The 24415-nt window shown below is 35.3% G+C and overlaps 1 protein-coding gene across 21 annotated transcripts in view; it reads left to right on the top strand.

The window, feature by feature from the left end:
* Positions 1-24415, top strand: part of BCAS3 (BCAS3 microtubule associated cell migration factor) — a 629185-nt gene that overhangs the window by 353798 nt on the left and 250972 nt on the right. For 19 of the 21 annotated variants that reach the window (XM_086686763.1, XM_086686762.1, XM_086686767.1 and 16 more), the window contains one exon: positions 2839-2936. In XM_086686763.1, the coding sequence (XP_086542889.1) occupies positions 2839-2936 (98 nt within the window). Of the gene's footprint in view, positions 1-2838; positions 2937-7704; positions 7844-8117; positions 8297-24415 lie in introns of those variants that run through there. The other 2 variants (XM_086686771.1, XM_086686772.1) reach the window with 2 other exon arrangements.

The raw sequence follows: 24415 nt of genomic DNA on the forward strand, positions 1-24415 counted from the left end.
CATAAGGTATCACCAAGAATTACGTGGTGCTCTGATAGTCTGCCTCCCTAGATCCTGATCTAAGTGGGGAACAGGCAGGTGTTGAGTTGACTGTCATATTCATAAGGACATCAGGGATGGCTTAAACTCATGGCAGCTCTTGACTTGGGGGAGGGATTTAAACTGTAAAAAAGGTGAATGAAATATTTATTCAGAGACCTAAGAAATAGATCACATAAAGAAGCTGAGATACAAAGTCTAGTTTTCTACTCAGGAATAGCTCCTTTTCCTTTATTATTTTATTTTTTCATCTGCTTAATTAACACATCCATCAGCTCACATATTTAGTGTGTGTGTATATATATATATATATATATATATAATATGCATATTATATATATATATAGGCACTATATATATATATATATATATATATATATATATATATATATAGTGATTTTTTTTGAGGACCTCTAAGTTCTCCTCTTTTAGCAGATTTCATTCATGTAACACCGTGTTATCAATTATAGTCACCATATTATACATTAGGTCCTCAGACCTTATTCATGTTATTTTATTTTAAGTGATACATAATTCACATAACATAAAATTTGCTGCATAATTCAGTGGTTTTTAGTATATTCACTATTTTGAACAATATCCCCACTATCTAATTCCAGGACATTTCCATCACCTCTACCAGTTTGTTTTTATTTTTGTCATTTTTTTTTTTTAATTTTTTTTTTTCAACGTTTATTTATTTTTGGGACAGAGAGAGACAGAGCATGAACGGGGGAGGGGCAGAGAGAGGGAGACACAGAATCGGAAACAGGCTCCAGGCTCTGAGCCATCAGCCCAGAGCCTGACGCGGGGCTCGAACTCACGGACCGCGAGATCGTGACCTGGCTGAAGTCGGACGCTTAACCGACTGCGCCACCCAGGCGCCCCTTTGTCATTTTTATTATGGAAAATTTTCAAACATATATAACCATATTAAAAGTTAAAGAAAATAATAGAATAAGTCCCCATGTATCTGTTGCCAACTTCAACACATCAATTTGTGACCAGCCTTGTTTCATCTATAACCCCATGTACACCCCACCCATAACTCTGGATTTTTCAGACACCCCAATATAGATTGAATTAATAATGGGAAATTTATTAGCCCACTTAAACTATTTAGACCAGGAGGGGGCTTTACTTTGGATAAATTGATCATATCTGTCTAGCTTCTTTTCTCTTAACCAGAAAACATCTTTTGCAGACACCAGCTCCTCTTCTCCCACTGGCCCAAATTTGCTTAGGCCTGCCCATCATGGAGTTGACTAATCTCTGCCATGAGATGATGAGATTACCATGACTGGTTTAGCAAAATCAGCTGGGGTAGAACGAATGCTGGGTGGTACATGTTGTCCACAATAGCAGTGACCAGTATTTGTATATCAGTATTTCTAGCTTCCATCTTCCAATGCTGAATTAAATGCATTGTCCTTCACCTGTCTCCCATTTCTTTTACTCACACAACAAATACACGTAAGTTTAAACTGAGCTTTCAATAACTACTCTTTTTCTGAAGTCTGTACTTGGTATTTTAGGCTTCTATAACCTGTCCATGGCGCTTATCAACTGCTTCTCTTCCACCAGTATCCACTATGAACTCTATGCTTCTGCCAAATCATGCTCCTCAAGATGCCCTGCATTTGCCATGCTTAGTCATCAATCCAACGGTCTTCTTGTTCCAGTTCTGTGCTTAAAGAGCACTTCTTGCTCCTCTGCATATGCACACATCCTGTTACTGTATTCACATCCAATTCCTGTTACAGCTCCACAAGATCTATCTGCTGTGGACCATGTATTCATTCCCCCATTTTCTCATTCTGAGCTTTTATTACCTATTGCACTCATTTTCACACTTTTCTTTTGCATCAGCCAGGAATGTGCACCTGCTATACCATATATCCACGTGTACACCTTACATTTCATGTTTTGTTTCTGCCTGTTCCTAAAATAATACTGATGGCATGATTAATATTCACCAAATACTCATTGAATGAATGAATTTGCCAAAAATGCATGTTTGTATTGCTATGACAAGTTTTTATTCCTCTGTGTTGCCTAGGTTCTCAGATCTTCTAGTCATACAGGTATTTTTATGTTAATAGTATTAATCTAAGACAGCTGGAAATAGACTCTGTATTTGTAGATTTATCATTCCTAAGCAACTTGAAATTATATGTAGTAAATTTCAGTTTTGATGAAACTCTAATTGATTCTCACATGCCAATTGGTAATTTTATGGAGGTAACTCAGATGGTAGTGATCCTAGCTAAGCCTCTGGCCCACACGTTTGAACACAGCTTTGTTTTCCTCTGCTTCTTGTCATATATAAAGTAACTTTCATTAAGGATCGTAAGGGAGTTGCTCAAAATTTTATATCTAGTATATGCTGCGTTTTATGGCATGTGTTACTAGCTATGGTGCTATTCATGAATTTTAAGAGTGTTATAACTCTCATATCTGTCCTTTGGAAATGTCAAAGGTTTTGGTATAAAGTATTTTGTTTCCTTTCCCATTATATTAAATTTATCCTTTTGAATTAATGTCAATTTTTCGATCCCTTACTTAAAATCTATTGAATAACTTACAAAGAGAAGAAGGGGCCCGGAGTGTAGGGAATATTTGCAGTCCTTCAGCTTTGTGCAAAAATTAGGAACTACAGTTCCCCCGTTTGTCTAGTTTTAGAATGAATGGTTCTTTAATGGATTGGCCTATTCCAGCATTCCTGATTTAAGGTCTGTTGTAGCATGCGACAGTTTTGATGCCAGTAACATATGTGAATTAAATTAAATTGCATTGCAGGATCCAGCCGGTCCGCTCTGACCCAGTCAGCATGCCAGGGTCATCCCGTCCAGTCTCTGATCGAAGGGGAATTTCCACCGTGATTGATGCTGCCTCAGGTAGAAAACCACCTCTAAAATGTGTGCTGGAGAGTTCTGTGCATTTTAAATTTCTTTTCCTGCACAATGTAGAGAATGGTATTTTCTTTTTTTTTTTTTTTTGCCTTCCTCTTCTTCTTCTTCTTCTTTTTTTTTTTTTTGTTTTGTTTTGTTTTGGGATATGTGTGCATGTGTGTATGTGTGTATCTGTTAAACCAATACTGTGCCTACATTTGTTGCTAAACAATGCCATGCATTTAAGTATTGTTAAGTTTCGTGAATGATGCTGTGGGGTTGGCACTTGATTAAATGTAATGAACACGGTATTGAAGGCTACAGGGTTGATCACTGTTTTGCCTTTGATCTCTCAAATGTGGAGAAGCAACCTTGACAGAGAACGTAAATACAATATATGGATTCAATTTACTCAACCTGTTGAGTATCAAAGTGCTCGATCTGTGGAAGTAGAGTCCAAGTGCTGTAACTTAAATGGTTTTATTATTGAAAGCATAAAGTTTAGAAATTCATTAACTTAACTTTAGTCTATCTATCACAGTTATTAACCACCTATCCTTGGAACCAAGCCATGGCTATGTATCATTAGTATCTGGAAGTAGGTCTTTGCCTCTGTAGGTGATAGTTGCTGCATTAGTATTGTAAAACTGTGTTCTGCCAGGTCTGCCAAGTAATAGAACTGTTTATAATAATACATTTTTCATCTCTGAATGCATTGATAAAGAAAATAAGGACAGTGATGCTTTATATTATGGTGCAGCTGCAGAGCATCTGAAGCTAGCATACAGCAGGGTTTCATCAAGAAAAAGTCTCTCCTGAGTGGAATTATTAAATACTCGGCATTAGTCAAACAGTTGAGTCAGACAGGATTTTAATCTATAGCAATTTCAAAATCCCCAGAGACTGCTGATTTGATTGAGGCTTAAACTGTGAAAGAAAATGGAAACAAACACAAAACTGATTTGTGAAGGTCACTTTTTAAAGACCAAAGCTTCTGTTTCTGATTCTGTGTCTGGATGTATTTTGAAGTTTGAAAGCTAAATGGTTTTGTACGTTTTCTTAGCTTTCTGATTTTTTTTCTCTCAGTGGATCGGACCTTGTGTCTGATTGAGCTGTCCGCATCCAGGGCTGTGCCTTCGTTTGTAGTGTAGACTCTTGCTTGAGAGGGCTCATACTTGTCCTTCTGCTTTCGCTTGGCAACCATGCTTGTCCCCTGGAAACAAGCACAGAAATGTGTGAAGTCTCTAGCCTTCCTTCCCTGCATTGAATGAAATATTGAGATAGGTGTCTCAAACAATAAATCTTTTTGATAGTTTCGATCTGAGAGTGCTAAGAGATCTTGCTCATCTGGAATTATCACTTAAAAATTGTAAATCCTGGAAGTGATGTATTGTAACCTAAAGTATTTTATTCAAGATTACAGTAGTAGCCTTTGTTGTAGGGGTTTAACATTCTTGAACTGCCATATTATTAATGTTTTAGAGTCAGGTGACTCCCAGTCAAGTAAAACACACATCACTAAAGCAGTTGTTGTGCGTTATTAAAAGTTGCCATATGCAGTGCTTTACTCTGAGGTAATGATACTCCACATTTATCATATAGTAGTATATCAATTTTAGCTCTTTGTAAAGATATCCTCATGCCACAGAGAGGAATATGAGTGCACTATTGGCAACCATAGTTTGATTTAAATCTGCTGCAAGAAGAGTTTTTAAAATGATGTTTAAAAAAGGAAACATCTTTGCCCTTGATTCACTCATATTTCCATCAGAGACACTTTGTAGGAGATTCTAGGGTATTGTTCTACAGCTCTGAGCCTCTGCCTGAAAGTGATAATCTTTTTGAGTAGAGAAAGAGCTTCTTGGTGACTAAGCTCTGTTGTTATTTTTCTAAGCCTGTTTTCATTCCAGAAAGCCATAGTTCCTTTCTGAGACAGAGCAATGAAATGTGTGTGCTGCTTTCTGTAACTTGGAGCTAAAGAAACCCTATAGATGAGGAGTCGGACTATTATGAATAATTCTCTGCCTCTCAAATGGTTTGGATCCCTATTGTTCAACGTATTTTTTAAGTGAGTGAAAATAATATCTTGTTGGGGAAACTTAATCTACTTTATCCAGTAGGACCGGTGTTGTAACAGACTTACTTTTCTACTGATATTTAGGGAAGTTAGAGACTAAATGGTTCGGGTTCCTTATAAAAAGAAGCTCATGGGAAAATTCTGTTTTAGATTTTTCTGTTAAAAAGAGTCTAATAAATTTGTATAACTGCTCCTGAACCAGGAAGTACTTCTCTGATTATGACCATTGGAGTCAGCTGCATATTATGAAGATGCTTATCTGGAGTTCTGATTGCCTTTGCTTAGAGATAAGACCACTGTGGTGCCTCCTCTGAATGGTCTTCATGGCTTTGTCTTAACCTTCAAGCAATTTATACAATTAAATGTATTGTCTTTTTAATTGTTCTTGTGGCACATTTTATAACTATCCTTCTATTTTAGTGACAGCAATTGCTCTGTCTAAACTACTGGTGCAGTAATTATTTTTCATATGATTACTTTTCAGAGGCATTTAATGAAATGAAATCTAATGTGATATGATTAATTTTTGACAGTTGTAACAATTTTCAAAATGAAAATGTTTTATTTATACTTTATTTATTTATTTATAGCATGTTATGTTTTAGAGCTCTATCTATTTATCTGGCAATGTTATTCTGTTCAAACTAAAAGAGATCAGCAGAGCATTATACCACTTTTGCTAAGAAATTTTGTTTTTATTATTTCTTGATCTAGTGTATCTGTGCTTCACTCCTTCACATCGAAATACGTTTCCCAAAATATGTATGTTTTGCTTATTAACTTCAGTGATTTAGGCATGGCATAAATCCTATGCCTTTAGATACCTACGAACCAGCTTCTTACTGTCTCTATATAAATATGTGTATTTAGACTGGCAGAACTATAACTGCTTTATAAGTAGATGTCACTCCCACAGCATGTTTCATCTGAACTTTGGTGAGTCAAAATGTACTATCCTAGCTAAATTTTGAGTTTAGATAATTATGAGATGTTCCCTTCTTGACCAAGAAGAAGACCATTCTGGAAAGATACTTTATAGGATTTTACCCTTATACACACAGGCTACGTAGGACAAATGAGATTTGAAGGAACTACTCCATTTTTCATTAACATCAGTGTCTCCAAATCATAGATAATATTTCTAGATGAAGTACTTTTTTTCTCTGTACATTTCCTTTCGGTCAGCTATCTAAGAATTTCTTTTCATTGTTTTTTTTTTTTTTTTTTTTTTATAACCTGTGTCCTTCTTTTGATAAAGATATAGGACCTCTGAAGGAAAAGTAGAAATATAGCTGCCAATATCCTATTCAAACTTTGTTTCTCACATTGGTGACTGATCTCTCATTCCCAGACCTGTAGGCTATACCTGTTGAGTAACTTAATAACAGCTCTAAAGTTGCTTTTGAGCCCTCCAGGCAGAAAGCCTAGAAAGATCTGTTTCATCCTAAGTTTGCTTCTCCTCATTTGTGGTTTTACTATGGAAATTGATGTTTACCAAGAAAGAACTCAAAGCAACTGAGATTTAAAGACAGACTCATGCCTGGTTCATATGAAGAGCAGGCCTCTTTGTCAAACTCTACTAAAGTAAACATTTTAATAGAGAAAATGTTATTGGAAGTGGTAGGAGCAGTATTTATGTACATTCCTGAGGAAGATGACAGTAGAAGGAAAATTGTGACAGTTAAGCAAAATGAGTTCTTATCCTGTAGAGTAGGCTTTACAAATAAGGTATTAGTGTTATGTCAAGTATTTCTACAAATAAGGACAAAGTTCCAGACTTAGTATTTGATGTTCTTGACTTAAGAGGAATATTATTTTTGTTGTACAGTTGAAGTAATCTAAATAATTTCCAAGAGATTTGTTAATTCAGGAGATACTTTTTCGACACCTATTTTTTCCCATTAGCAAAGTAATTTGTGTACTGAAGAAAATGATATACTTAAAACCCAAACTGATTTGATTTGGTGGATTTTGTAATAATTTTTTTGGGCCTGCTCTGACTGATTTTGTAACGATCACTTGTGCCTGCTTTGTGTATTTGGCATTTGATGCATCAGGCATTTTTTTTTTTTTTAAAAGGTACTTACTAGAGAAGTATGATTGGGTAGGCAACAAGGAGATTATTTAAGTCAAACCTCTGCTGGAAGGAAGGACGTTCACTTGGGGCATGCTTTTATTTTACAGAGATTTTTCTGATATGCTGGGGGAAGAATATTCCTAGGGATTATATTTCATTGTATCTACAGTTGCCATTCCAATATGAGGCAGACAAGCTTAGTCACTGTGTCTTACCGCTATCAGAGACACAAGAGATGCTGGTGGTAAGAAGCAAAGAGATTTGTAAGAAACACCATTAGTCTTCCAATGGTGAGGCAACTTAGTGCCGTGATTTTAAAAACTAGAGCTGAATGATGAAAGCCATGACATTATAATCGTAGTTTTGAACATTTGTTGAAACTTTCAACAAGTGATGTTTCCTACCTATCTAGTCTTCTCTGCGTCTGTAAAAAGAGTTTAAGGTCCCCCACACACAAAAAAATTGTTTTTCTTTTTTTTGGCAGGGACATGTTCATTATTTCCTAAAATAATTCTCAGATATAAAGGATATAAAGTTCTTTAGAAATATTGATATATTTCTTTGAATACATGATGTGGCTTTCATTTAATGGACTTCCATATATTCTTTGTGATTATAAGGTGACGAAAACCCCAGGCATACTTGTACCTTGAGTATTCAAAGCCTATGTGGGATCAGTAAGAGGATTATGGATGAGGATGAAATTAAAAGAAGGCTTAGTCGTGAACTGTGAACAGTCCCTCAGAGAGGAAAAAGGAGGTCAGCAATTTTACTTTGACACTATTTATGCTTGAGACAGTTAGCAAATATTCGAATTCAGATATTAAGACTGGCTTTTTTATTAGAAAAGAGGAAGTTTATGCTTTGTTTCAACTCTAATGAACACCTACTTGTCTGTATAGAATCAAAAATAGGTGTTAGAGATGAAGAGCATAGGGAAAAGACCTGGTTTTGCCCATGAGGAAGGTGATCAGCCACATCTCTCTCCTTCTGACTTAAATATTCCTCTCATTCTTCTTTCTAATATTTATAGGATGTTAGAAGATGAAATTCAAGTTAACAATGTGGAAAATTTTAGCTCAGCACAATTAAGAAAAAAAAGTGCCCCACTTGAAGATGAAGAAATTGTAAACAGAAGTAGAAGAAGCTGTTGGGAAAGCTTTTTTCTGCTGACACATTGCTTCTTTGAATAAATCTTTGTGTCAACTAAAACCTCGCCTTTGCTTTCTCTATTGCAAGCACCAAGTCCTTGACATGACTTTAAGTCTTTCCTAAGCATTTTGAGAAGGAATTGATGGAATTCTCCCTACTGTTGATACACCGGGGTGCCACATATTTACAAGGGGCTTTTTGGCCAAAAGACCCAACTTTCCTTTTTTGTACCTTTATTACTACATCTTTAATACAAGGCTGGACTGTTTATGCAGTCTGTTGCCTGAGACTGTGGTGGCAGAGGGACAATATTGGGGGCAGTATTAGAATTTGTTTAAGTCTGAACCGGGAATTCCATTTGTCTTAGTGACGTTAGTGTCAAACTGTTAGTGCCACGCTATTTTAAATTGTGTCCAAGAGCCTGAGAGGCTTATGCTTATAGGTGCCATCTATAAACTTAGAAAGAAACAAAAGAGTCTCTTTCCATTGAATATATAAGCCCAGTGAGCAATTAAAAAGCAGCCTGGGACCTCACCCGGGCAACTAGTCGGAACCAGAGCTCATGATAGTCCCCTGGATATTGTTGAAAACTGTCAGAGAAAAGCTAAAGCAAATAATCGAAGTGAAAATAATTGTTCCCAGGAAAAAGTCTTGTTTTGTAAAGTTGGCGTAGTGTAAAGAATAGAGACTAGTAACTTGTGAATCTTTGGCTCTGTTCTCAACTTTGCCTGTAATTACCTGTTTGGGAAATTGCTTCAAAACCCAAGACTTTTCTACCATAAAATGAAGGAATTGAAGTAGATTATTTCCAAAGCCCCTTCCAGCTTGAGAAATTGATAAACTTGTACTTTGGATCACCTTTGAAGAATTTTTAAAAATCAGGGTAAAATTTATATGTAGCAGAAATGTACATATCTTAATCATACAACTTGATGAATTTTTATACCTATGTATATCACTACTCAGAATAAATTAGAATATTTCCATCATTCCAGAAATTTCCTTCATGCCCCGTCCAGTCAATACTACCTTTGAGCTAGAGATGACCACTATGAGTTTTATCATCATAAATTAGTTTTATCTATATTAAACTTTATAGATACTTTTTTGTGTCTGGCTTCTTAATGGTTTTGAGTTCATCCAGGTGTTACATGTGTTACTAGTTCCTTTTTTTACATTGCAATGTAGTACAAATATAACACAGTTTATGTATCCATTGTCCTGGGAGCCTGGGTGGCTCAGTTGGTTAAGTGGCCGACTTCAGCTCAGCTCAGAATCCTAGAGCCTAATCCAGGTTCTGTGTCTCCCTCTCTCTCTGCCCCTTCTCCACTCACAATCTCTCTCTCTCTCTCTCTGTCAAAAATAAACATTAAAAAAATGCTTTTATATATCCATTGTCCTACTGTTTTCTGCTTTTAGCTTATTATGAATAAAGCTGCTATAAACTTTACTGTACAAGCCTTCTTTTTTGACATATGCACTTTTTTTTTTTTTTTTTTTTACATATACATGCATATATTTTGAGCATATACCTAGGACTGGAATTGCTGGCTCAAGAAGTAGGCATGTCTTTAGCTTTATTAGGAACCTCCAAGAAGGTATTCCAAAATGACTATGCCATTTTTCATTCTTAGAAATGTATGAGCCATTTTTGTAAATGTAAACGGTAGTTTCAATTTGCTTTTCTCTGATGACTGTCAATACTGAGTACCTTGAATATACTTTCTGGCCAGTTGGAGATCTTCTTTTGTAATGTACTTGTGAAGTGAACTTTTATGTGGTCTGTTGTCTTATTACATTTAAATTCTTTAAATATTTTGGATGTAGGTCTTCTGTCATATTTTACAAATATTTCCTTTTAGTTTATTGCCTTTTCACTTTCATATTGGTGGTTTTTGACAGCCAGAAGTCCAATTTTTACACTGTTTTTCCTTTTATGTTTTGTGTTTTAGACAAAAATTTTTCCCCATTCCACCCAGTCTTGAGTGATGCTTTTCTCTAGTAATTGTATAGTATTGGCTTTGCATGTAGGTATATGAACCTTTTCAAATTATTTTTTATCATGCTATAAGGCAAAGATCAAGGTTCAGTTTCTTCCATGCAATTTCTTCTGGCACTATTTATCAAAAAGATACTTTTTTCCTCCAATGAATTTCATTGCTGCCTTTTTAAAAAGTCCATGTTTTTCCTGGATTCTCTATTCTGTTCCTTTGATGTGTGTGTGTGTGTGTGTGTGTGTGTGTGTGTGTGTGTGTGTATGTATGTGTGTGTGTGTGTGTATCTGCCTTTACACCAATATGATACTGTTTTAATATTGTAGCGTTTTAGTAAGAGATATAGCAGTTTAATATCTTCACTTTTGCTTTTCATGTCTGTCTTGGCTACTCTAGATTCTTTGCATTTCCAAACACATGTGTATGTATATACATACCAGTAATTCCTGGTGTGGTCCACTGACCTATGGAAGTCCCCAAGACACTTTTAAGGGATCGGTGCTTGAAAGCTATTTTTATGGTAATATGAAGTGAGTATTGGCCTTTCTTTTTTATGCTGTGTTAAGTACAGATGATGCGGAAGCAATGGTTGATAAAACTGATGGCATCTTAGCATAGTGAAAGCAGTGGTACCAAACTATGCTTGTAGCTATGGGTACTCACTCATAGTTTAAAAAAGCTACAATTACTTAAGAATGTCTATGATACAGACAAAATCATTGACATGTGAAAATTTTATTCAATTTTGCTGCTTGTATACTTCTTTTTATTATTCTATATATCACAGTTGAATTAATGAATGATAGTTGTCTTGACAAAATGCACTTGTGTGATTATTGTGAACTGAACTAGCAACTATTTTCATGGAATACTATTTTATTAGAAAGAACAACTGGCAAACTTTGTTTATTCAAACCTGGGTATTTGGCAAAAATTTTCTCAAAAATAAACAAAATAGGCCTGCCACTTCAAAGAAAACAACTGACAATATTTGTTACCAATGATAAAACTCATTTTCAATTAAAACTTGGAAAATTGAAAATCATATATCCATGTATCTACCACTGTTTAATAAGCTCCCAATACTTAAAGACATTTCTGATGAGATAGGTGGTGATATTAACTAGTATGATATTTTTATGTCATATAATAATATAAATCCACATTTGGAGATCTGAAATATTTTCTGAAAGACCAATTTTATTATATTACAAAAGTATGTATGGGTAATGGACTCATTCCAAATGTAAGAAAGGACAAAGGATTTTCATGTAACAGACTACAAAAGTTAATTGATATCATTTCAATTAACTTGTTAAGGGTCATCTCAAAGAAGAATATTCTAAGAATCTGAAAAGGCTCAGGATCTGAATATGCTCTATCCTTCTCCAGTTCCATTTTTGAGTGAGGCCAACTTGTCTTCACATACTCAACCAAAACAACATATCACAACAGATTGAATGCACAAATTGATAAGAGAATCTACCTGTTGTTTATTATAAAAGTTTCTGTCCAAAAAAGTAAAAATGACATTCTTCTCATTATTTTTCAGTTTGGAAATTTTGAATAAAAAATATCACTTATGTTAATACATAGAGAGTTTCTTGTATTTTAATGAGTTAATACATAAATGTTTTCAATGTTGATAGATACAAAATACATAAACCTTTTGTGCTCTTTGGAAACCTCAATTTTTAAGAGCACAAAAGGGTCCTGAATCAAAAAATGTTTGAAAATCACTGAGATATAACTATATCCTCATATACATACACATTAAATGTATAATCATCTCTACAGAAATTTAGATGAGATTTCATTGGATCAAATTTTGGAGAATTGACACCTTAAAAATATTCAGTCTTCTAACCCATGAACAGTTTATAGCTCTCCATTTAGTTAGGCCTTTTTAATTTCTCCTACTACTGTTACATTTCAATGTAGAAGTCTTAAACATATTTTATAAAATTTACTTCAATTATTTGATGTTTTGATGCTAGTATAAATAGCGTATTGTGTTTCATTTTTCAGACTTTTTTTCATAGCATATAGACTACATAATTTTGTTTGTATGTTGAACTTGTATCCAGAAACCTCTTTTTTTTTTTAAATCTTCAAGTTTTTATTTAAATTCCAGTTAGTTAACATATAGTGTAATATTAGTTTCAGGTGTAGGATTTGGTGATTCAGTTACCTACAACACCCAGCACTCATCACGAGTGCCCTCCTTTCTAAATTCATGTATTCTAATAGATTCCTTTGGATTTTCTACTATGTAGTCATTGATCTGCAAACAAAGATGGTTTTCTTTCTTTCTCATCTTTATACCTTTTATTTCTTTTTCCTCTTTATTGTACTTGCTTAGACATTCCAGCTAAATGTTGAATAGAAGTGAAGATATTGAACATTCTTGTCTTAATCTTAGAAAGAAGTTTTTAATATTTCCGTATAATGTTACATGTAATTTTTAAAATGAAAACCTACATTTGAATATTATTTCTTTATTGGAGTGAGGAATACATGGACAAAATTCATAAAAGAATCAAACTGACGTTCTAAAACTGAAAAATATACCTTAAATAAATAATTTGTGGAATGGGCTTAATAGTTGACTGGATGCAGAAGGAAAGGATCAGAGACTCAAAAACAAGTCAAAAATTATCAGACTGAAGCACAGAGAGAAGAAAATAATGAAATAAAACAACTCAGTGTGAGAAGTATGTGGGGTAATATTAAACTGTCTAATGTATGTGGTTGTTACACATGGATGACAAGGAGGGAAAGGGCAAAAAAAAAAAAAAAAGTGAATGGCTGAGAATTTTCCAAAATTACTTAAAGACCTGAACTCTCAAAGTTTCAAGAAGCTCACTATACCCCAAGTAGGATAAAAACAAAATCACATGAAGGCATATCAGAGGCAAACTGTTGAAATCCTTAAATCATGAAGCAATTTTAAAAACTCCACTGTATTTCTTTATTTCTTGGGTTCATATTTGGGTGAGAGTTTAGAGTTATGACAAAATTAGGGTGATTCTTAAGTTTCTTTGGCAGTATGAGATCCCCATCTCCCAGGGATCCATGAGGAATCTTTAGGATATTCACCATTAGATAGAAGTAAAAGATATGGAAAGCCAGTATTTATTGATAAACAGGTCTGTGCCCAACACTGTGCTAGGTGCTTTTACATGGCTTATCCCACTGAATCATATTTAATTAGGATCACAGGCCCATCTCAGAAATATGCAAAGCGTGGGACCTAAGACACCTAGCTCCTGATACTTAGAATTACTTAAAGTGCATTATGGTGACACCTCAGATAAGTCCAAATCTCCTTTTACCCTGACTGATCAAATATTCATTTCAAAACACTGTATGCTGAAATGAGTCACATGGGAGTTGAAGAGAATCAACTATTCAGGTGGTGAAAATGTGTGAATGCAGCTGGCAGATGAAATTCCAGTATGATGAATTCCCAACTTGTCCTTATTGCTGCAGGCAACAACTGACAGGCCTGACTGGTCATTGGCTTTCCATTTCTGGCATTGATAGGACTGAAAATTCTTCGTGTCACAGATACTTAAAAGCTGTCCCTGTTATAGTGGATACAAACAGTGCTGGAGGGTCCTTATTGCATAGAGATGTAATCAATATGGTTTAGAGTTCTTGACCTGAACCTATAATTATCTGGATGTTATAAAGGTAGCTTGTTGTTACAGAAAATGCTTATATTCAGAACTTTGGGACTAAGTTGTGAATGGAGGGAAGAAAAATAGAAGCTTTGTCCCTCTTCCTATATTTCACAGTATTTAGGAAGCTATCATAGTAATCACAGAACAGGGTATTCTTATAGGATTAGTAAAACATTGTATCATCAGGCTTTGGGGTGCTGAAGTTTAAATCTTACCTCTGATGCAATCCTAATCCCAGAAAAAGTTGTGACTTTAATGTTTTGCAGCTTGTGGCTATGATTGTTTTGAATGCCAAAATAGGGTTTTGGTTTTTTTTTTTTTATTGAGCCAAATTCCTGGATTTGAAGTGCAGCTTTAAATAATAATACATTTTGAGTTTGCTATTTTCCTGCTGCTAAGAGTATGGTGAAAAAAGCCGGGTAAGCAGACATTACAGCATCTGTGATCCATGGGCAGGAGTGAGCAGAAGGAGATGACACTGGTAGCAGTTCTTAAGTCATTGTTTGTACTGATGTGTTTAAGTATATTGTGATTGAGATTAATTTGCCATTGAAAATAGTGGGGGAAAAGGCACAGAATGACTTAACAGGAGATGTGAATCCTGATTCCTCTGTTACTGCTTGGTTTAACATAATTCTGGATGGCATTATTATTGGATTACCCTATGGATAGGATGCCTTGAAAAAGAGGGGGGAAGTAACGTTTTATAGTAAAGGGCTCTTTAAGAACAAGAGCTGTCTTTGTATGTCTCATGCCTGGTATTGGTGCTTGGCATGGAGCAGATAATCAATATTTGTTGCATTGTTGATTTCTGATAAGGCTTAAAATATACCATAAACTGATTAAAATTTAATAACATTGCATCTTTATATCTACATTACATCACTTACACCTAGACAATATGATCTTGGCCTAGAGTTCTTTATTAGAGTTGCCCTTAGGCTTATTGTCACTATTTCTTTGTTTGGGCCGTTAGTAAACTGTGTTATCAGTAGGAATATTTTTTTTAATTTTTTTTTTTTTAATTTTTTTGAGAGACAGAGACAGAGCATGAGCAGGGGAGGGGCAGAGAGAGAGGGAGACACAAAATCTGGAAGCAGGCTCCACGCTCCAAGCTGTCAGCGCCGAGCCTGATGTGGGGCTCAAACTCACGAATTGTGAGATCAGGACGTAGGCCGAAGTCAGACGCTTAACCGACCGAGCCACCCAGGCGCCCCCATTTGGAATATTTTTGCAGAGCATTTCAAATGATCTTTCATGTCATTTTTTAAAAGCAGCATTATGTTTAAGTAGTTTGTTTCTCATCTTTGATAGCTTTTACATAACCAGATAATAAAAATAAGGGAATTATGGCCCTCAAATCAGTTGTGTTTTTGTAGTATTAGACTTGCATAGGAATTTGTGTTTTAAGGTTATCTTTACAAAGCATTCACTATAGCAAATTTCTGCTTTCTGGAATCTTCTCAAGCCTGGAAAACATCCACTGAAAGGAATGGACCTTCTTTTGTTTTCTGGTCATACTGGGCTAATTTTCAGACATACCATTGTATGGTTATTTGGGGCTATCTTTTAAGCTTGCCTGTCTTATACATGAACCCAGGATATTAGCATTTAGGGATATCTGACCTAAATTCCATTAAACCAAAATAATTTCTTGAAGAATTGCCACCATTTTTGTAATGTCATTGCAGTTCAGTGACTTGTACTTATGCTCCAGGCAGCCCTGTGAGACATGGTATCTTGAGTCTTAAACCTGTTTTACTTTGGTGAGCTAAGAATATTGGAAAGACCACAATTATTCTATAAATGCTCCATGTTAAGACTGGAGAGAATACCAAAGTTACACTTGAAACTTTAATTGAATTCCCGTTAGTAATCCCTTTTTTAGATGAGTTTATATACTTTTCAAATGAACAATGTTTGCATGATTGGGAAGAGAAAAGACTTTCATTTCACTCTTCTGTTTCTTTCTACCTAAAAAGGACACTTACAGCATCCATACTAGTCCCTTTGACATTCTCCTATTGGGCTGACCTTTTCTATGTTAGAAATTTTTAGCCATGAGTGAATACCTTTAAATAGAGTATTTATAGCCATGGTAGGATCCTAATTCCCGGAGTCAGAGGGCCTAAACTAGAGAGATCTTAGTAAAATTTTGGTATGGTGCCTGAAACTTTTCATTTGCCTTGAAACCTGTTCTTAATTTTACTCTTTATTCCAATTCACCCCATTGATTAAATTAATTGCTTTCTCCGCTGTTCTTAAACTTTTACTGTTGTGTTTATCACCTCATATTAAAGTTAGCTGGGAACCATTTCCCATTCTAGACTGTGAGCTCATCTTTGTGCTCCCCACAGCACCCTGAATGGTTCTGACCCATAATAGGCACTCAATAAATGTTAATGAATTCAACATTTCAGCATGAAATATTGAAACCAAATTTTTGCATTTGACTAGATACAGTAGTTGCCTTTTAGGAAGGGAACTGAGTGGCCAGGAAACAGAAATAAAAAGTAGACTTTTTTTTCAATGTAGTCTTTTAGAACATGTGTATGCATTATCCACAAAACATAAATGAAACTGTTTAACACCTAACATATTTTTCAGTATTTGATAGGTTACCATTGCAAGTTGTTTGTTTGTTTATTTACATAAATGAAGAAACTGAGGTTAAGGGATGTTAAATAACCTGTCTGTTGTCACATAGCTAGTAGGCAGCAGAGCAAAGATATGATTCTGTGAAACCTTCACTTCTTCCAGGGTATTAAATAGCATCTTGGCCACAATAGCCTGCCTTGATTTCATTCATATGATTAGCAGGTGTTATATCTGACCTAGGAACTGTCTTTATTTATTTATTTATTTATTTATTTATTTTATTTATTTTTTTTTTAAGAGAGATAGAGCACAAGTGTAGGGAGAGGGTCAAAGGGAGAGAGAGAGAATCTTAAGAAGGCTCCACACTTAGCCTGATGCAGAGCTTGATTCCACAACACTGGGATCATGACCTGGGCCAAAATCAAGAGTTGGGCACTCAATCAACTGAACCACCCAGGTGCCCCTATTCTTTATAGCATATATTGTGTACATCATGGAATTCTTCAACTACAGCCTTTCCACTCTTGGGTGGCACCTCTATTTTAAGGAGCCATTGGCCAGACCTCTTTGATAAGGTTTTGATGGCTCACCTAGGTATTCCTGCTGCTCACAGAGAAACTCTTACTCTTTAAGCAGTAAATATTTACTTTCAGCTAGGAAAGCCACTATCAATCAGGTAATGTTTTCTGAAGCTGAAAAAGGCATTCACTAAAGAATGGTGATTGCCCAAGGTCACTGTCTTTTCCATCTGCTTGTGGGCAAATGCAAACTAAAAGAATAGTAGTGTTTGAAACTCACAATTTATTCTGTATTTGGGGGTAGGGGAGAGGGAGGCAAAGTGATGATATTTCTCTTAGAAATATTTTTAATTGCTTTTTCAAAGTATGGATTAAAGCATAAAAGAAGCCGAAAATGTCCTGATACTAAATGGACTGGACACCTTGATCTATCATGGCATAATATATGAGTGGGGATTCCCAAAGGACCTTTGTACACTACAATATTTATTACTGTAAAGATCTATGAGTTCTTAGCTACTTTGAAACTTATAAAAGCTGTTCACATCCCATCCACTGGACTTGTGTTTTCACATGTTTAAGTTATCCTGGTTTGTTTTGTATAGTTTATTCAGAAATAACTCCCCACTTCAAATTCTGAAAAATAATATCTGGCCCTTTAATAAAGGTGGAGAAAAGAATTCAACTCTGGTATGAAAGTGTACATGAAAGAGAAATGTATTTGCTTGCTTTTCCTGTCCATTAATGCTTGGGAACTACAGGATCTTTAACCAGCCCATTTATGCCTCTGTTTTCTCATCTGCAAAATGGTAACTAAATATTTGCCTTCTATTTGGTTGACATAAACAAAATACTAACAAACCGAAAGGCTCTGGATTGATACCTCTGTCAGCTCCTGCTGTCGATGGTGGAATTTTCACTTGTAGTTTGTTCATTGTTATTTCAAGAATAAACATTATGGCTTGTTCTTGGTTTATTATGGTTTATTTTTAACATTATAGTCTTGGGGCACCTGGCTGTCTCAGTCGGTTAAGTGTCTGACTCTTGAATTCAGCTTAGGTCATGATCTCATGGTCCATCGGATCAAGCCCTGTGTTGGTCTCTGTGCCGACAGCATGAAGCCTGTTTGGGATTCTCTCTCTCCACCTCTCTCTGCCTCTACCCTGCTTGCATGTGCTCTCTCTCTCAAAATAAATAAATACACTTAAAAATAAAACAAAAACAATATAGTCTTAAGAATAAAAAAAGAAGTTACTAAGGAACATTAATGAATATAAAACCACTAACATGCAAAAAAATAGCTATATGCAAACTAATAGGTGTCCTTGACTGAGACAAAATTATTTTGAGGTGGTGATCATGAAAATTATCATAATTTTAAATTATGTGTTTCCTTACTTACGAAGGAAACCTAACTGGACTATGTATTCTGAGAAAGTTATAACATTAAAAGACAATAAATAGGATATTTAACATCTCTATTTAAATCTTGAGTTACATGCAGCCTGTACAGTTCCTGTGCTGCATATTAAATTTTATATATAATAAATAATACCTTTTTTTACAATATTTGATTGCTTAATATAATGTGCTAAGTACTTCATATACATTAGCTTTTTTATTCTTCATAAAATTCCCATGAGGTAAAGGTATTGTTATACAGTTGACCCTTGAACAACGTGAGGGTTAGGGGGGCTGACCCCCCTGTGCAGTTGAAAATCCATGTATAAATTTTGACTCCCCTAAAAGTTAATTACTAATAGCCTGCTGTTGGCCAGAAGCCTTCCTGAGAACATAAACAGTCAATTAACCCATATTTTGCATGTTATATATATTATATACTGTATTTATATACTGTATTCTTATAATAAAGTAAGCTAAAGAAAAGAAAATGTTATTGAGAAACTCATAAGGAAGACAATACACATTTACAGTACTATACTGTGTTTATGTATTTAAAAATCCATGTTTAAGTGGACCCATGCAGTTCAAACCCATGTTGTTCAAGGATCAACTGTAATTCCCTTTTTTCAGAATAGGGAACTATGACTCAGAAAAGTTATGTATGCTGTACTATCTTCCACTTTGGCAATGCCATCTGAATTTCTTTGTCATGAACGTGTTTGATGTAGCTCTCTATTAAATTTTATTTTTGATAGGTGCATTTTTAGAATAGGCAGGTTACACATAGCAGAAGTACATGAACTTTGTGGCCAAGTGTAAATTCTGTCCTTATAGCCAACCAGGTATATGACCTTGCGTCTCTTTTCCTTAAGAAGAATATAAGAACACCTGTCTCCTATTGGGAAAATTCATAGGACATTTGTAAAGATTCTGGCCATAGCCCAGGTATACAACAAGGACTCATTAAATGTTAGTTCTTTCCCTGTTACTGTTACTTTATTTCAATGATGATGATGATGATGATGATGGTGATGCAGCAATAGCTTTTACTATATCAAAGTTTTGGTACACAACAAGGACTCATTAAATGTTCTCTCCTTGTTACTTTATTTCAATAATGATGATGATGATGATGATGATGATGCAATAGCTTTTACTGTATCCCAAAGTTTTTGTTTTCTATATATTTTATGTTTATATACCTTTGGAGACTGGCTATAGTATTGTCCTCATTTTATAATTGAGGACACAGACTTTGAGAAGTGGTAGATCCTATGTTGGAAGCCAGGCAGTCTAATGCCAGAGCTTGTATTCTTAACTAATATGTAATTTTCTTGGAAGACATGTTCCATTAACAATAGATTACATCCTGATATTTTAAGCAAGAGTTTAAATCTCAGAAATTGTCATCCCACCCCCTCCTACACCATCCATTTCTTCCAGTTTCAGATTGTGACGGTATGACAATTTCTTTCCTGATCCTCATTTGATTCCTACGGTAAGTTTGTTAGATTAGATATGTAGAGACCTTTCTGATTGTAAAATCTGTGATCCTATATTGTTTGGTTACATTTGCAGTATTCTGAGGCAGCTCTGATAGTCCCTTAAGGGAAAGGGATTCATCACTGATTTTGATAAGGAATATGTTGACTTCTTGACTGAACTGAAATTAGCCTTTTCATGGGTGTTTTGGTGGGGACTACAGAATAGGAATTAACTCCTTGAGCTGCTTCACTCCTTAAAAAGAGGAACCTCAAAATAGTTCTGCCCAAACGGATTTGACTTTAGGGATGTTCGTTTTTGCATATAAATACATTTCACTCAGTCTTCAGAAGGTACTCTGTCTTCAAAAATGGAGCTTGTTTTGTTTGCGAGGGGAGCAGACCACTCTCCGGAGTATGTTAGACTGGCTGTTTACATTTGGTTTTGACTGTCTTGATCTGTCCCTGTCTCTCCTTCACTCTTTTTACCCCTGTCTCTGTTTCAGTTTGTCTTCTGTTTCTCTTTCTCCTGTCTAGCTTCTATCTTCCTATTTTGATAATTCTGCTTTATTTCTGTAAGTGAAAGACTCTCCCAGGATGCTGAATATGCCTTTATTTTTACAGCACTCCTTATATGCACAGAAGATTTTAGCTTGGCTGTAAAGCTTGCTCTTGGCATAAATTTGGCAGATAGTTTTTAGCCTGGGTGAGACTTTTTATTGGGATCATGAAAGTGTTGGGCCGTCACTGCCCTCCACTTTTCCTTCTTGAAGTATGACATTAGTGGTTTCAGCTCTTGTTGACCCTTCTTTTTAAACCAAAGCTTTATAGCTTATTAGTGCATAGTGTGGATTTTTCTTATGATATGTTGGAGGGAAAGAAAAAAACTCCTCTAAAGTTACAAATGGTTTCACTTACCAAAATGATTATTTCTCTTGGAAAGTTCTGTCTTTTCTTTAAAATTTCCGGGAGTTGGGTGGGCTCAATGTCCTCTCTCCCACTCTTTCTCTACCCACACTCTCACACTGGCAGAAATGCTGAGAGCTTTAAGCATAATTCCAGGCTTCTAGGAGGCAAATCATTGACCAAGGAATAACCAAGACACGCTTATCTGCTGTTATTTTTAAAGAAAGTTTTTCAGTCAAAATGGAAGTAAGGACAGGATGCTGCAGGCTTGTTTTTGACTGTTTGTTTCACTTATGGAACATAGAACAGATGCTTTAGAACATCAGTAATGAGTATTTCAGGCACCGTTGGGGAATTGAAATCTATGCTTTTCAAATCTGCAGTTAATCTCATACTTCGTCATTTATTGGATCAAATAGTTTCATTTGCTTAGGATCCAGGTCAGCGCCTTGAGCTCCAAATCAGGTATTACTTGTCCCTTTGTGAGAGATTCTCTGCTTTGCCCCTATCTGTTTCTGCTTCATTTAAGCGTCTTCATTTTTCCAAGGTATCTAGGGCTTTAATGAAATAAAAATTATTTGCCCTCTCCCTAAAAATAATACTTAAAAAACTTTTATCTTACATTTTGCTTATCAGAGTAACTTTGCTCAGCCTTGGAACAGAGCACTCTTAATGTGAGCCCGGTAGATCTAAGCTTCTGATGGGTCCACAAGAAACCACTGAAGAAATTTAAGGATTTCCTGGCCAAAGCAAGTTGTGTCCTTCAGTAGGGTTTCAGATTATAACATAAACCTAGATACATCTGAAAAGAAGAAAAATTGTGATTTTTTTTTATCACCATAAACTGTATAAATACATACTTCAGGTAACCTCCATAGGTTGCCTCCCTGCTCTTGGCTCAGCAGTGGATTTTAATGGAGCCACTTCTGCACCTCTGCTCTTTCATCCCTCCCTTTTTATGAGAATAAAAAGTAAATTGGGTGCTATTTAAATATTCTCAACTTACATTTATTGAAAACTACCCTGCCGTGGGGCATAGCACTTTGAAAAACTGCCTTGCTTTAGCCCAGTTTTCCACCCAGGTGGTTTACCCCAAAACCTGGACTTTGCTTTACTCAGACTTTTAATTTCTTTAAACTAAATAGAAGGAACCCAGTTTCATTTGTGAGGTTTTTCAATAAAAGTTAAGTGGAGTGTGGCTAGGAAACCAGACCTGTGAAAAGCCATGACTCTGCTGACACTAGAGGAAAAGCTACAGAATTCTTATACTGCTTTTGCTTTCAGTGTTCAGGAGAAAAGAGGAAACGAGGAAGGTGGAAGAGCTTTAGTGCTGATACATTTTGGGAAAGCAGGGGAGCAAGGAAAGTTTGTTGGGGTTCATGTGTCACTTACTGGTGCTTTATTTGAAAGTCTCCCCTACTTGTAGGTCTATGTTCTTTCTAGAAAACTTGTCAAGTACAAAAAATTATAAAGAATAAAATTTAAAGACTGATTTCATTCCACAGGTATAATTAGTCTTAACATTTTGGCATATAACTTTTTAGTGCTTTTTTATTTATAAAGTATTAGAAAATTGGCAATACATTAAACAATATTTTGTAACTTGCCTCATTTACCATCAGCAGATTTCTTTTAAGTAATTAAATATTTTTTAAAACATAGACAAGTTTTGATGTTTAGCTCTTTTGCGAGAGGGAGAGAGAGAGTGAGAGAATCCCAAGCAGGCTACATGCTATCAGTGCACAGCCCAAGATGGGGCAAGATCATAACCCAAGCTGAAATCAAGAGTCAGATGTTTAACCAACTGAGCCACCCAGGCACCCCTCAAAACATAGATAATTTAATAGTTATATTCTTTGAATCATTTGTCTAATCTTCTGTCATTAAATTTTTTGGTTTTTAATTTTTTACCATGCTAATTAAGAATAAATAAAATTCTTATATATAAATCCTTGGTTTATATATTTCCAAACATTTAAGGAAGAATTAATATCAATCCTTCTCAAATGCTTCCAAAATAGAAGAGTAAGGAACACCTCCAAACTCGCTTTACAAGGTCAGCATTACCCTGATAGCAAAACCAGATTAAGGACACTATGAGAAAGGAAAATTACAGATCATTATTCCTGGTGAACATAGATACAGAAATCCTTAATAAGCTATTAGCAAACCAAATTCAACAATATGTTTTTTTTTTTTTTTAATTTTTTTTTTCCACGTTTATTTATTTTTGGGACAGAGAGAGAGACAGAGCATGAACGGGGGAGGGGCAGAGAGAGAGGGAGACACAGAATCGGAAACAGGCTCCAGGCTCTGAGCCATCAGCCCAGAGCCTGACGCGGGGCTCGAACTCACGGACCGCGAGATCGTGACCTGGCTGAAGTCGGACGCTTAACCGACTGCGCCACCCAGGCGCCCCAACAATATGTTAAAAGGATCATATACCATGATCACATGGAATTTATTTCAGGGATGCTTGGATGGTTTAACATCCACAAATCAATCAATTGGTGTGGTATAGCACATTAACAAAGGATTAAAATTGTATCACCTCAATAGATTCAGAAAAAGCACTTGACAAAATACAACTTCCATTTTTTATAAAGACTCTCAACAAAGTGGGCATAAGAGGGAATGTAAAGGCCATATGTGACAAACCCACAGCTAACATTATACCCAGTAGTGAAAAGCTTAAAGGTTTTCCTCCAAGGTCAGGAACAACACAAGGATGCCCACTTCTGTGCTTTGATTCAACGTAGTATGGAAGACCTAGCCAGAGCAATTAGGCAAGAAAAAGAAATAAAAGTTATCCAAATTGGAAAGGAAGAAGTAAAACTATCACAATTTGCATATGACAGATGTTTTATATAGAAGCCCTAAAGACTTCACCAAAATGCCACTGGAACTGATAAATGAATTCAGTAAAGTTGCAGGGTACAAAAACAATATATAAAAATCAGTTGTGTTTCTATACACTAATAACAAACTAACAGAAAAAGAAAACAATCTCATTTACAATTGCTTTGGAAGGAATGAAATACCCAGGAATAAATTTAGTGAGTTGAAAGACCTGTATATGGAAACCATATGACATTGATGAATGAAATCAAAGAAGACACAAATAAATGGAAAGATACTGTGTGCTCATGATTAGAAGATTTAATATTGTTAAAATGTCCATTCTACCCAAAACAGTGTACAGATTCAATCCATTCCCTATCAAACTTTTAATGGTATTTTTCACAGAAATAGAACAAGCAATCTTAAAATTTGTATGGAACCACAAAAGACCCTGAATAGCCAAAGAAATCTTGAGAAAGAAGAACAACATGGAGGCATCATGTTTCCTGATTCCACTCTATATTACAAAGCTATAGTAATCAATACAATATTGCCATAAAAATAGACATATAGATAAATGAAACAGAATAGAGAGCCTAAAAACAAACCCACAGATATATGATCGATTAATTTATGACAAAGGAGCCAAGAATATACAATGGGGAAATGATAGTCTCTTTAAAATTTTTCTTAAAACTTTTAATTGATTTATTATTTTTTATTTTTTTAGAGAGAGCATGTGAGTGGGGGA

This window comes from Puma concolor, chromosome E1 (genome assembly GCF_028749965.1).
Source record: "Puma concolor isolate L17-30 chromosome E1, mPumCon1.1.hap2, whole genome shotgun sequence".
NCBI lineage: Eukaryota > Metazoa > Chordata > Mammalia > Carnivora > Felidae > Puma > Puma concolor.